At 35.1% G+C, this 15,562-nt stretch overlaps 1 protein-coding gene across 4 annotated transcripts in view; it reads right to left on the bottom strand.

Annotated features, from left to right (window-relative positions):
• LOC124410699 overlaps window positions 1-14,822 on the bottom strand; it is a 161,426-nt gene extending 146,604 nt beyond the window's left edge. For 3 of the 4 annotated variants that reach the window (XM_046889279.1, XM_046889282.1, XM_046889281.1), the window contains exons 1-5: window positions 14,453-14,602; window positions 14,138-14,223; window positions 13,279-13,661; window positions 13,074-13,199; window positions 12,751-12,866 (exon numbers count right to left, since the gene is read on the bottom strand). In XM_046889279.1, coding sequence (XP_046745235.1) covers window positions 12,751-12,866; window positions 13,074-13,199; window positions 13,279-13,661; window positions 14,138-14,153 — 641 coding nt within the window. In that variant the 5' untranslated portion in view covers window positions 14,154-14,223; window positions 14,453-14,602. Of the gene's footprint in view, window positions 1-12,750; window positions 12,867-13,073; window positions 13,200-13,278; window positions 13,662-14,137; window positions 14,224-14,452; window positions 14,603-14,731 lie in introns of those variants that run through there. The other variant, XM_046889280.1, reaches the window with a different exon arrangement.
• Window positions 14,823-15,562: the final 740 nt, after the last annotated feature.

Genomic DNA, 15,562 nt, shown 5'->3' with positions numbered 1-15,562 from the left:
TCTGATTGTGCTTCCATGCACGTGGTATAATAATTGCTACTGTCAACCTGACACGGTTTCATATCTCTGATAGATACTACACGCGTACGTATTATTTATTCGTGAATGGTTTACCTCGTGTGAATATATTGTAAATTGGGGTGGGCAAAAAAAAAAAAAAAAAAAAAAAATGATTATTTTTATAAGATGACGAATAAAAATTCTGTAATAATTTGAGCTCTTAATATGAATATCAAGAGGCGATTTGCCATTTTAAGATTTTTTTTTTTTTTTCTAGTAAAAATCGAACCCATATTCAAAAAAATCAAAAAAACTCGTTAAAAGATGGTTTTTTTCCTTTGTAAACTCTACACCGCACTTGAAAATAGAAGAAAAAAACAATCACCGACAGTGGGAGTCATACGCGGATCGGTTTACGGTGGAATGCCTCATACATGATTGTTCGATGTGCAATCTGAGCCGAACTGCAACAGATTCGTCCGCGTCTATTCGCAATACGATATATATATATGCACCTGATGCAGTCTCGATTATACTTTGTGTCGGAATTGTTTAAGCGTGAATAGGAAAAAAAATCATAACCACGATATCGATAATAATAGGTGTGCAAAAAAAAATAAAACTAAATAAAAAAATAAATAAATAACAAAAACACAGAAACAAATAGATTAAAAAAAAAAAATTGAAATATACACACGAATATAAGTATATATGGATCAGGTTTTGCGGGGTTTGCTGGGGCGGATCGATCGATTAACCCGTTCGCTCACTGCTTTCGCTATACCTATATGGGTGAAAATCCAATATTATATTAATTACGGAGAGCACGCATGCGGCGAGCGACGAGCGGGATAATCGTCGGTTCACGTGTTCGACAGTTGGCCGATTTTATTCAGGTAAGGAAACCGTGAGCTGAACGATAAAACTGCAGATTCGATACCTACGAGGAGGTTTGATGGGGTTGACGGGGTTGAAAAGTTTGTAATCTCAACGTAGCGACGATGGATTTTCGTGAAAACTCGTTATTTCGGTATTCAGGATTCCTCGAGTCTCGTTGAGCAACGATAATGCAAAATATATTCAGATTTTGGTAATTCAATCCCTGATTCAAAGTCAATTTAAAATGCTAAAGAATAACGATCGATTTTTATTGAAATATTTCGATTCATTGACTCTTATGGAATCGATGAAAGAAAAAAAGAAAAATAAATAAACGAGATATTCGTTACACTTTTTTTACATAAAAATGCATGAGAAGAAAATCCTGCGATATTAAAAACGCGTCATATTGAAACACGAATTCAAGTATAAATTATATTGAAACTCGAGTGAATATTAATTGCCAGCTTACCTTTTACAAAGCAATTGCAGCTGATCTTTTTTCAATTGTTATACAGGTAATACCTAGTTGATAGGTATAATAAATATTGACGAGTTATCGATTGTAGAATATTAAAAGTCTTCTTCGATATGTGATTGGTCCGATATATAATTTTATGTATAATTACTAATCGCGATACGTTATATATATATATATATATATATATATATATACATAGAATAAATTTACGCGATTTTATCGAGTTTATAAGTACTTTTAATATTTTATTGATACCGTGAAAATTTATCGATTGTTTTATCCGACGAAGAGAATTTGCGATAATACTTAAAATTATTTGTCGCTGCGTTTTACTCTTAAACGCTGCAATTGTTATTCGTCTTGCTATAATCGGATTAGATGTTAAATATGAAAAACTGATTAATCACCGTTTGATCCGATTTGATTGGCCAATTCGAAATGACGCATTTTAATAATTGTTCTTTCTATTACATAGTAATTTTAATAAAACATCAATTTTTTCCGCATTATTATTAAATCCGTATATATTTACAAACTTTACGCCACCGTGTAACAAAATTTCAAATGTTATAAATAATCAGCCAAGGATATTTTCCTCCTTGAGGAAAAACAGCGTATAATAACGAGTCTCTTCATTCCTTGTTCGCTGATAAAAACGCACAACCGGCACAGCTTCTGCAGCTGCAGCAACACTCTCTCATTATTTTTTACAAATTTTACAAACTTCGGCCCGCATGCCATAGTCCAATATTATTCGCGGCCAATCAGTTTTAACCGTTAAATATCACATCGTTATAAAAACATTTCTTCATTACACGACGCAGAGTTAATTAATTATTCAATTAATCCGCGGGATAATAAATACCGCAAGAAATTTTTTATTTTATACATAAAAAAGTTTTTTTTTTTTTTTTTTTTTTTTTTTTTTTTTTTTTTTAATTCAATTTAATTTTTCTTTATTTATTACATCACCGTTTTTATTCTGAATGAAATAATTATGCTTTCACATTTATTGTCTTTCACTTCTTTCACCTACTGCTTCACTTACACGAGTCTGTTTTTTTTTTTTTTTATATATATATATATATTTTCGACTATATTTGAATACGAAAATGCGATAAACAATTCCGACGGTTTTATACAAACCAGTAGAAATATTCTCGGATGAATCAAATCAGCGGTTCTCAAGCTTGGCTGATTTTTATATTTATTCGACTGTCACGTGCTCTTATTCTCGGAGATGTCACTGCGAGTTTCGTGAAATTAAAAACTACAGCTGATATCTGAATTGGGTTGAGGAGAAATTGAACTTTATGAACGTCGAAAGAAATCTTTGGTGGATAAAAATTTATTCAGTGATTCGTAACGAAATATTAAGAAGAAAATAATAACGATTTCACAAATATTGTCGAGCAGTTACCAAAAACTTTAATATCTTTTGCTTTAATTGCTTATGGTTTATTGAATTGCTGAGTAAAGTTTCAATTTTCGTAATAACGATTCCACCCCCCTCCGAAAAAAAAAAAACCCATCGTTGCATTTACGTTATTTTACACAAAACTTTAACTTCGTTACGGTGAAAAGTCGATTTGTAAAAAATAAAAGAAAATTTTTTTTCATAACCCACGTACATAATATACAATATTCGTAAAGTTGAATAATAGAAATTGTTGAAAAATCATGAAATGAACAAACTATTAATGAATCGCGATTTATTGCAACGATGAATATAATGCCAAGTCAAAAAAAAAAAAAAAAAAAAAAAACAGAACAAAAAATTGATCGTACTACCAAGATTTAAACAGTGAGATTACACATTCGTGCGAATGAAAATTAGGCAATTAGCGATGAATGACGATTGAAGGTTAAATCGTGTAGAATCATAAAATTGAAAAAATCATTGACGATATAGATTCATCACAATTTAATCGCGTTAAAAACGCTGATTCGTTGATTGGGTAAAAGAGTAGTTAGAATTGTATATATCTATATACGATGATTTCGTCGAACAGTTCGTTGAATAACCCGAGTTATCGATCAATCGGAACGTCACTCGAATCGAATTTCAATCGAATTGAATCGGCGAACAGACGTCCTGGGGTTTGAACTCCGCGTAAGTAACCTGCAAAATCTCGGCGGCGGCGGCGGCGGCGGCGGCGATTCGCGATACCAAAAACCGGATCCCGAGATCCCGGCCCAGCCGCGGTCTGACGACGACTGTAAGGGTGTTGGAAATCCGTTTCTGGTTTCGGTGTTAAACTGGGCATGCGTCGCGTCGCGACGCCGCGACGTCGTCGTCGTCGACCGGCAGGTATTCGCGCACACAATATCACCTGTCCGAGGCAGGTTCTGTTCGTTGATCGTCGTGTCCGGTTGAAGTTTAATCCCATTTTTTATACGTCTCAAAACCCAAAAAAAGCAATTTTTTTTCTTCCTTTTCATAGCAGATAAGGTAACAACATGTAATAATATTTAAGGAAATTATCAAGAATATGTTCAAGTACAAAGCCAAAGAATATCATCAACAAATATGTATTGAAAAATGACGATACTGGATGCAATACGATTAGTGCAAATTTGAATCTGGAGAAAGATAAAAAATAAAAAAACAAACAAACAAATGACTTGATCTATATGTTTATAGCTGATGGTGAAATTTATTTATCTATGTTTAGTAAATAAAATATGTTTGAATCAACTTATCGAAAATTAGTAATTTCTTTTTTTTTTTTTTTTTTTTTCTTCCCAGACCGAAATTTGAATCCAATATGTAAATGACTAGAATGTCTCCAATTTCGCTATTTTTTAATATTTGTTGATAATATTTTTTGTATTGTACTTAAATATACGCCTAATAACTTCCTTAAATGTTATTATCTTATCACCTTTTCTTCCCACGGCATGTTCACCGTGAATTCCGTATAAAAAACGTCCAAAATAATCTGATCTGATCCAAGATAAATAGTGAAATATCGTAAAAATCGTGAAATCATTTTTTTTTCTTTTTCTTTTTTTTTTTTTTTTCAAAAACTCAACCTAACTCGCTCAAATGAATTAATTTTTTCATTGCAAAGTATATTCATATTTTTTCTGTTAAATATCTGTGTCTTGAAAGTTACTCAATAAATTTTTGGCTGAAAGTATTGAAAGTTCAGTGTTTTATGATTTTTTTAGTAAAGTGATTCACTTTCCGCTATTTTCTTATTTTCTAAACTTTATCTCGTATTCACAATTTCACATTGCTTAAAATAACTAATTTTCTAAAGAGTATCCCAGAATTTTTTCAAGTTTTTTTTTTTTTAAATCTACGTGTCCGTTTCTACGCTATAATTTAAGATTACAACGAATGTGTTTTAAATACGTTCAGAAGTGATGCCGGTAACGCGATTTGCGGTTTTTCTATAATCGTTCACCTCGTTAGTCAAACTTTTTTCAGCTTTCGCACAGTTTCTCGTCTGGTTACTTTTATTAACTTTTACCTAATTTTTACTTTTTCGCTTATTTCGCTCCCTTGAATGAAATCGAATTCGTTTTAGCTGTCAACCTGACGTTTCTATCGCAATTTCTGGTAAATTAAACTCGAATTCATTTTTGCATATAATGTACCACATTAAACAGCAGAAAGCAATTTTCAACGATTTCTAATTTTACTCGTCACCGCCAGATTTTCTCATTCAACCCTCCCCCCCCCCTTTCAGTTCTGTATTTCCAGCGTTACGCAAGATATATATATATATATATATATATATATATATACATATATATATATACATATGCATGTATATATATATATATATATATACCTACACCGAATCTTGGCAGCTGGATAATTGCCAACAGCTGTAGAGTTCCAACTTGATTGGCGATAAAACCGCGACCTTTCCCCTTTTCTCGTCCACACGCCGTTACCAGACTTTCCTCTTTTCTTCCTCAACTGCGTTTTATTCCGCCGTTAATACACCCTTCAATCAATCGCGTCAAGGGTTTGCACCACTTGACCACTGACCACTTTATTCCTCCACGTATACACGTGTATACATATATGTATACATAAACAAACACAAACACACACACGCACACACACACACAGAGGTCAGATTTTATCCGAATCTCGACTCAAGTGGGATAATCCTTGCTATTTTATCCCATTAAGGGTGTATAAACGTGAAAATTCTTTCGTTGAAAATAAGAATTGCAAAAACATCTTTCGGATTTGAGCGGAGTTTAAGTTCCGAATTTAAACAGTTGCGAATTAAAAAAAGAGGATGCAAGATTCCGAAAAATAAATTTCCGATGAATGAAAATTTCGAAAATTAAAATATCCTCACACAGAGTAGTTTACTCGACGAGTGAATGTTAAAAAAAAAATCAGAAAAATTTCGGAAATTCACAAGATTTTCAAATCTCCTCATTCTGCGTAGAATTTTCCAATTTTCACTCAAGATTATGTCTCATTGCATGGGCAGAAATCTTCAAGATCGAGCGATTTGGTGTAATTAGGGTTTGACGGACGCGTCAGTTAACGGCACGCTTTGAATCCCTTAAGGATATTCCAGAACATCTAACTAATCCGAAACGCGTATAACGACCGAACCATCTCAGGTATATATCGCCTGTTAAGCCTCGGCAGGATCGCAAGGACCTAATATCCAGTCGAGTTATATTAAGCTGAAAGATTTCAGGAGGTCCCGCCTGAAGCCGGTCGATTTCGAGGGACGAATTATAGCCAAATGTCCTTAAAATTTGTGCAAGGAAAAGATTTCAGCGTGTTTTGAAAGTAAAAAAAAATTCAAAAAAAAAAAATTCAAACGAAAAATGTAATTTTTCGTTAAGAAAAACTTTTAAACATTTTACTTTTCTTCGTTATTATTAACCTGTATTAAAATATATGATGATATATACGATTAACTGACGAAATGAACTAACGATGACGATTATTATTATTATTATTATTATTATTATTATTATTATAAAGTAACAACAAGTTTCGTATAACATGAAAATCGTACAGCTAAATATACGTTAACGCAGGGTTTCAATTATACATATTTTCTGTCACAAAGGTGAGGCGGTGAGTTCACCGAAGAGCTTTATTCACTCGTAACGATTTTTCGTGCATCTATATTGTATACCTTATCCAGGGACAAAGCAGCTCTGTGTTACATTTTCATTGGTATTTTTATCGACCGATATCCACGGCGATGCGTATTGTGAAAATATTTGCACTGATATTCAATATACGCGAGGTTTTTTATCGTCGTATATATTAATATACCGGATGGAAGAATAGATTAAGCGAGAAGAAAAAGAAAAAAAAATTTTTAAAACAAAGTTTCCGAATATTTATATTAGCAGCATTCGTAACGATCATCTCCGAAATCTCTTTATTTGACAAAAAAAATTTATCATACAAGTTTTTTGTTTCACAAAAATTATCCACCGGACTTGAGAATACTGTGCGGGAGATAAAACAAATCAGGAATTATTAATCACTTGGGGATGTAAAAAAAAAAAAAACAAGACGAAGGAAAATTCTGTTTCAAACTGGCTGCGCTATAAATCACCGTGAAATCACAATTGTAAAAAGTAAAGGGAAAAGAATAAAAATAAAAAATAAGAAATACGAGCTTTCGAGCGGATATTCAAATTTTTCCAAGTATGAAAAGGCACCGAAGAAGATTTTCAAGGAATATCGAATAATCGTATATTTTACAATTCCTACTTTTCCCGAATAACGAAATCTCTTCAAAAATCTGTTAAATAATAATACTTTTGATTTTCTCACTGTACCGGATTGTCAAATAAAAGTGTAAAAAAATTTTTTTTTCACAAAATACAAAAAACATCCGATTCTTCCGCAGTATAGTTAAAACTAGAAACTTGTAAATACTTCGATGTTTCCACAAGTTTTCTCAACTTTTCTTAATCAACCCTGTGAACAAGGACCGCAATCAATCGTAAGTTCAATAGTTTCCCAAAAAAATTTCTTACTTCCTCGGGGAAAAGGAAGATTTGTAAACCGATCCCCTGTAAGGAGTGCAAAAAAAATTTTAAAAAAATTTTAAAAAAATAAGAAGTAAAAAAAAAATGCAGACGAACATTCGTCGTCGCGTAGGTTTTGAAAATAAAAACAATAAATTTGGCAACGCGTCGTTTTTACGACCTCGAAAGGTGGTGGTGCACACGTACATCGAAAGTTTTGGGTAGATGTTACACATACGAGCCGTTCTCCTTCAAAATGAGAGACCCGAATCGTCCTGCCATGCCATGCCATGCCATGCCGGTATAGAACGTCGAAATATATAAGCGGGATCCGTAGGCAGCGAAATGTCGAGGAGGATTCGAAGCTCGAGTATGAAAAGGTAAATTACGGTTTACAGCACCTAAATTCCTCCCTTCTCTTTATTACTGCCGGTATATAGAGACGAGGAGAAGGAATAAAACGAAGAGAGACGAATGGAATAGAAATAAAATCAGAAACAAACAAAAAAAAAAAAAAAAAATTTGAAAAAAATTGCGAAAAGAGCGAGCGAAATTTTTCGTCAAAACCCTACGATCAACGACAACTGCGTCATCCTGAAGTCACGGATGCAAAAACTTGACCGTGCAAAATCACGGAAAGTGTGTTACGCTTTATTTGCTCGTAAACAACACGCGCTTTGGACAAAACTAAAAGGAACGATGAAAATTTTTATAACGAGTTTCAAACGGCCACAGGATTTTTATTTCTTCTGTAAAAAAGAAAATAAAAAAAAAAAAAAAAAAAAAAAACGAAAAGATAATCGTTATTGAAACTATACTTGGTTGGAAAGTTTAACCAAAATTCCGACTATAAAATCGAGGAAGATATTATCCGTGATATTAAATTTTACAAATTGTGTTTAATGTAAATCAGAGGTTGGAAAATTCGGGTAGAAAAAACAAAGCGTTTGAAAAATCTACGCCAATGATATATGTGAAACTGAAATGTAATAAAAAAATGAAAAAACAAAAAAAAAAACAATATCCCTACGACTTGATGGGTACAAAAAACCGAGGGAATTCGAATAAGACAAGCGAAAAACAAAAATGATAAAACCCCAATGTTTTTCATCCAAGTCTAATGATTTTTGGGATAATATTTATCGCTGATTTACCCAGTTTCGAAAGAAAAAAAACTTTTCTGCCAAAAATCTTCAAGATATTTTATCATATGAAAATAAATTTAATGTAAGTTTTTACTCTGCATGCATGCAGAGAAGCGAGCGTTTAGTTAATTGATTGAACCAATCAGGAAACTCGCTGCACCGAAGCTTGAAATCGAAGCTTATACTCGAGACGCGTATTACTTACTCTATGTGTATGTGTATGTGTATGTGTATGTGTATGTATATATCGTATATAATCATCAATATTCCCCAGGTACGCGAGCGCCGAGACAAGATTTACTCGTTATATATATTAAACATCCGCCTGCGGCGTTTCAGGTTCTGATTCATCGAACAAATCCCTCAGGGAGTAAAATTTTCAAGTTAATTCAAGACCGATTTGAAGTTTCGACATCAGTTTGTTCCGGTCATTTCTTCACTGTAGATAAAATAATCCGTATTAATGGGTTGAGGATTAATATTGAAAAAAAAAAAACAATAATTAATCCAATTTTCTAATGGAATCCAAATTCCTTTGCACAGAAAATCTCAATACATGAATTTGGCGATCGGTAATATTTTTTACTGACTTTAATAAATTTTTCAATATTTCAATTTTTTGTTCTTGTTTTTCATCAAATTCACTTACAATTAGAAGCGACGGTTTCGCGCGTAATAATAATTGCCAACGCGCTGCTAACGATGAGCAAGCAAGGCAAACGTCACGCCATAAATGAAAAGCTGCATACCTACACGTGTGTGTATAGGTGTATACGTACCTACAACAAGGATGCAGGACCGAAAGCTTTATCAAGTTAAAATCGATCGTCCTCATTAAGTCCGTGTGTGTTCCACGAAACGCCACAAGTTGCGAATGCGTGTGTGTGTGTGTGTGTGCGTGTGTGACAAGCTTCGAATAATACATCCCACGCACATTTCTATCTGTATGTGTACGCGGGACGATAGTAAATGTTTGTGAATCAATCAATTACACAACTCACGGTCCCTCAGTCGCACTCGCTTCTTCAATTAAGTTAGATTGATTAGTGTAGGATAACGAGCATCCATAAATGCGTGTGTTTGTACTAAAAGCGTGTGACAAAGTGACGTACCTATAACGAGAGATGTTCGAATGCCATTTCGTCGATAACTCAAATTTCAAAATACAATATTCAACCGTTCATTTGCAATATTCAAATAATTACGATTCGATTCGATTCGAAATCGTATGGAGAATAAATTTCAACGATCAAAATAAATCGAATACATAACGAGTTAAGGATATTGCGCGGGGAGCTTGCCTAAAGATCGATGTATTTTATTAATTATATTGCTCAATATAATAAGCAATCGTAGAGTGAAATAAAAGAAATCCAATAAATTTCTACCAATTCTGAAACGATTTGAAACTAAGAATAGATATCTCAACTATTGTTTATAATTCCAATATTTTCGTGTTTTTTTTTCCAGATATCTCGTAAGAAAATTGAGAAAAAGTATCAATTTTTGTCCAACTCTTAAATCAACTCCGATGCGAGAATCGATTACAACACACGACGTACCTTTTAATACGTAATATCGAGTTCATGTTCAGGATCAAGTTTGATATGGTAGAGCGATTCGCTTCAATCCGGCCGGTCGTAGCTGGACATTCTGCAGGAGTGCGAAGAAGGATGAATGCAAAAAAAGGATTCGCGGTGGACCAAAGCCTCAAGGATATCCAGGTGGACAAGCAGCAGAGCCAGCTCTTGTCCATTTCGTATTATATATCGTACTACAGAAGCGAGACGAATTGTGTAACAAAGTAAAAAATTAATACTTGTTTTATTACTTTATCACAATTAGACGATCGTAGGTAAATTAATCGTCAAACAGCTATTACATTCGAAAGTTAAAACGTTTCCTTTGATAGTGCAGTAGAAAAAAAAAAAGAAAAAAAGTTACGTTAAAATTATGAACGAGGTTAACTTCGATATCGATTTTTCTTTTCGGAACAGTTTTAAAATAGTGAAATAATTAAGAAGACAATTTTTTATTTATTTATTTATTCTTGTTTTAATCACATTAATAACGTTGAATTTTGAATTTTGAAACGACTTTCCAAACGTAACGAGTCATCGTTGCCTGAAATTGAACAATTTTATTGTGATAAATTTTTTAACCGTTTTTGAATGCATTTTGAAATTAAAAAAAAATGGATATCGAAGCTCTTGTTCGTGATTTTGCTATATTTTTTCTTACGTTAAACTTAAGGGCAAACCATACCCTTCTCGATCACATAAACAAAAAACCCGTAAACGTTCACGGCGAGAACAAGCTGGAATTGAATTGCGGAACCCAAGCGCCCTTCGTTTACCGTTTTGCGGATTACAGTCAAGGTCAGGAGATTTCAGGGTGGAAGAGAAAAAAAAAGAGAAAAAGAGAAAAAAAAACCCAAGTAAATCCTTTGTTACCACGGGGATAAAAAACTCCTCATTTTGTGCTTCCGTTCTTTTTCACCGTTCGCCTGGCATTAAACAGTTTAATTTTGGGTTACAATATATTTTTTACTGTGGGTTTTATTTTTTATCCTCTAACGTTGAGAAAATCTGCATGCATTTTTTTTTTTTTTTCAATTTTATTTATTCGCCAAATCCGAATCCAACACGTTTTTATCTCTCTCTCTGGTAAAATTTTCGAGCATTTCTGAGCATCGTTTTCGATTCCTTGCTACTATATATATATGTAAATCACGAATGACATTTATATTATATGAAAAATCTAATCTAATTTAGAAATTGCCGAGATTTTTGAGACTCTGTAAAAGATGAGAGAATTCGTATTAATAATAGAGTTTGAAGAGAAACTAGGATTGGGTAAAGAGGCCTGAACCAACTCTGTGCACAATATTCGAGGGATATCCTGTCGGTTCCTGAGCCAAGAGCTTTTGCGAGCTTTAGACCTAGATACGTATGGAATTGAATTGACGGCTTTTCGTGTTATTTCGAGTATAGTATACGGTACTGAGCACAAGATTCCGAGAGTAAAAAATAGAAGGCGATACATCTTCGTGCAAACATGTATACTATATACACATACATATATTTATACAGGTATGTGAAAGAATTCGTGGGATGATCCGTAAAATCGATCACGCCTATTCAATATCCACGATAACGCGTAGGTTTACATCAAATTTTACGTTTCACGTCTTCGAAGTGTAAACGGAGAGAAAAGAAAGTCGAAGGTTTGATCCCTCCCGTTTTTTATCTCTTTTTTCATCCCGTTCGTATATTACAAATACGGTACGTAATTCTTCCGATCGATTTTATCAATCGTCTGCGAAAATATCGTGCGGACATTTTCTGATGTGGCATGCAACATTGAATTCCACTAATAACGCGGAAATATAACTATAACTAACGTCAAAGGTTGCAAAGAAAATTCCGAACCATTTCACTCGGGGGGGGGGGGGGGGGGGAATCGCTCGATGAAACGTATTAATTGTACCCGAAAGAAAGGCAAAAAATGTTGGCTAACGTTGAAATTCTTGATCGGATCGACAGTGGCTAAGAAAAAATTCTGAAAACGGAATACGTTTCAGCAAAATTTTTCAGCAAAGAAAGCAGAACTTTTTAGCGTTGATCGAAAGTTTTTTAAACTTGTATTGAAAACACGTAAAAACAAAAAGAAAAAGGCAAATAAAAGCGAAAATCTACCTGCTGCTACGGAGCCGATCGCTTTTAATACGTACAATTACACTACTTGAGGGTGGATTAATGGGTTTAACTGAAAAGGCGTTGAAATTATGGGGTATAACACTGTACCCGTAACGTCGGACGATCGATTTTTCTGGAATTAATCGCGGCTCGATAACCGTTCTCTTCTGAAGAGTGTAGATCTGAGGACTTTTAGCAACGGGTTTGAAATGTCTCCGATCCTCGTCCCTCTCTTTAGTCGCAGTATTCCTATTTTCGGGGTGGAATATTGACTTATTCATTGAGTTTCGAGCAGTCTTTGAGCCGCCTCGCTTATCCCCGCAGTAAACGATATAGAAACAGCTTATTTTCAGTTAACAAGCAATTACGAGGTAATCAAATTTGCGAATTACTCAAGTTGTGTTTATAGATTGTCTTAAATATTATCTGGTGAAAAAAAATCGAAGCGAAAGAAAATTTCAAGCATAGAAAGAATCACTTAATAGCGTAAAAATTCATTCTCAAGATCCACTCGTGTTGGAATTCATTTCAGAACGTGGTAAAATAGTAGTTGTTAAAAACTCACCAGCCTGCGATGCCGTTGGGTTGAATTTCTTGCAGGAAAATTCCCAGCTCGCCTTTGTCCTTGCTGCGAAGTCCTACGACGCTAAATCCAAGACTTGTACCCTCAGGTTTGTACAGCTGAAGCGTGCGGAAAAGATTGAAATAATAAATTATCGAACACAATGACTCTACATACTACAAGAAACTTTTTCACAAGATTACAAGCACTGTTAAACTTTTTCTCTGGATATATTCTCTCGAAATAGTTTCAAAGAATCCAGACTCCGTCAAAATTTCTATTACAACCAAATTCAACGACAATAACAATTCAATTAAGGCCTCTACCTGCACTGTGTATATCTGACGTCCCTTAGACGCGGCCTCGATGACCTTTTGAAATTCCTTGGCGTAAGTCGGAGTCGTTATCGGAGGCATGCTGAGATCCTCCGAGGCCAAGCTGGGACTGGTCACCTGAAACATCGAAAGAAACGGAATGTAAACGAGGCAGTTCTGAGCTGTTCAGAAAACATTCACCGGCTTCGTTGCTTACCTGCGCACTAGTATCTTCGCTACTGCTGTGAACGAGTCGAGCGACAGGAACTCTTTGATCGTCTAGTTCGCTGCCGTCCTGATAAATGTCTTGGTACATGTTGGGACCCAGGGGCTGTGCCGGCGTGCTGGGCAAAGAAAGCTCCAGCTGTCCTCCAAGATTGATGTCGAAATCACCAGGCAGAATGGAGGGATGCTGGCCGAGCTGCGCGTTCAAGTCGGTCAACGAATCCTGGATGGTAACTATACTCCGGAAGACTGGATCCTCCAGCAGCGATATCAATGCCTCCAAATCGTCGCTTGTGTGCAGTTGAAGCTTTGGATCGTCGCATGATTTCACTCGTTCTTGAACTTGCTCGAGTAACAAGAGCGCTGCTGATATATCTAGAAAAATGAGAAATATTTTCGTGCTAGTAAATTGTGAATGGTAACTGTGGCCAGATTTTATATGAATTGTCAGGCTTGATATTCATAAAAGAAACTGAAAAAGAAAACGGCAAAATTGGAAGATCGTCGACTGATTGTTGTATTTAAAAACGAAGGGTAACTTATGCGATATATTTGTGTAAAATCCTGCTTTATAAATTCTGATAGATAGTTTATTACGTAGCATTTTGAATAAGTATTGCAAATTTCAAACATCTAGATCAGCTTTTATAAAACTGTATTTATCTCAGAGTCGAGATCGTCGTAAAGTAATCAGATTATCGTTTAGAATTCTGATCGCGAGTGGGAGTAGAGCGAGGATTTTTTGAAACCCTGAGCCTACGACCAGAACATCGAGAACATGTTGTAAAAATGGAAAGATATCAAATATCTGAAGCTTGTTGTATTTAGTTCTAAAACTTAAGCACACTCACCTGTGTTCAACGGCATCTTTTAATCTTTCTCCAGCTCCGCTGAGACTGTCTAAAAATCGTGAGGAGCTCTCTCTGTAGTTTGGTATCTGAAATAAGAAGGTAAAAAAATAAGTGAAATCGTGTAGATGTAAAAAAGAGTGTGAAGTTAGTCGAGAGTGAAATTTGGGTAGATTTTTCCAACGTTATTTGTCACAACAAACAATTTCGTTCGTAGAACACGTCTCAGGCCTAACCTCAAAACGAAGAAACAGCCGTCGCAGCTCGATCGATTTTCTAAGAATCAGGTCTCTGGCGGCTAAAATTGTTTACGCATTCCTTTCGAGGAGTTGCGAAATTGTCGACTCGGCTCTCGTTGAATTTTCGCACGACGAAAGGCTCAGGAAATCGATAATCACTCGAATGGAAGGAATTCGCGTAGAATTTTAACGCTGAGTTAGCGGAGGTGTTGACTGTTGTCACGAGGTGATATCAAGCCAGGAAAAAACAGTCGACAGTCGACAGTCGGACGCGGGGATGTAATGGAAAAGCTTCGACACTAGGCGAGACACGATAACAGGAAAAAATCGTAACCGAGTAACAATGAAAATGTTTCACCTTGCTTACTAGTCAGCGACGAGGTTGTTGTTTTGATCGACGGCACAATTCTGACACTTCGTGGTTTCCTCGCTTCTCTCGCAGCTGCTGCTCAACGCGAATCTCTCAGCCAATCAGCGCCAGCGGTGGGTGGTCACGTGACACTCGGGATACAACATGGCGGATCACGTGACCCGATGTTCGAATCTGATTCCGAGCTCGAATTTACTTTTCGCAGTCTTTCGACTACCGCTGAACTAGATTCTTATCTAGCTACAATATGTCTGAAACTTGTCTGGTTTTTCAAAAAATTCAGATTAAAAATCCTAAAAATATGCGCGCTTGAAGATAAACGCAATAACGAACTGTCTTTTTTATATGTTCATACTGTTTTTTGTTTGACTACGAAGACAATGAAAATTGAGATTTTTGAATTAATTGTACCTGTACATACCAGAGCTTCATTTCCCAGAAAATGAATAATGAGAATTTGATTTTAAATCTGTTTTGCGGTCTGGTAATTGTACCTGTGCTGGAATTTAGCGTACCTGATTCATTAACATTTGAATGAAATCAGGTTTACGCATCATCAAATCGTACCGTGTGCATGCATGGCGTATGTGAACCTGATGAATCAGATTTTGATACTCTCTCACGTGAAATGGCCCTTCCCATCCGAAAGCACCTTTTTTCAATGGTAATTAATAAATTAGACGAACCGTTTAAGAGAGCAAAAGAGTTTCGAACAAAAAAGAAAATCCCTGATTAGTCAGTATGATGGACCGATTAATCATAATGGTTTTCACAACATCGCTGAGAATTTTTTGAAAGAGCATCAGCAAAATTTGGCAA

This window comes from Diprion similis, chromosome 9 (assembly GCF_021155765.1).
Source record: "Diprion similis isolate iyDipSimi1 chromosome 9, iyDipSimi1.1, whole genome shotgun sequence".
Taxonomy (NCBI): domain Eukaryota; kingdom Metazoa; phylum Arthropoda; class Insecta; order Hymenoptera; family Diprionidae; genus Diprion; species Diprion similis.
The sequence above is the reverse complement of the archived record's forward strand: the minus strand, read 5'-3'. Positions and strand labels throughout refer to the sequence as shown.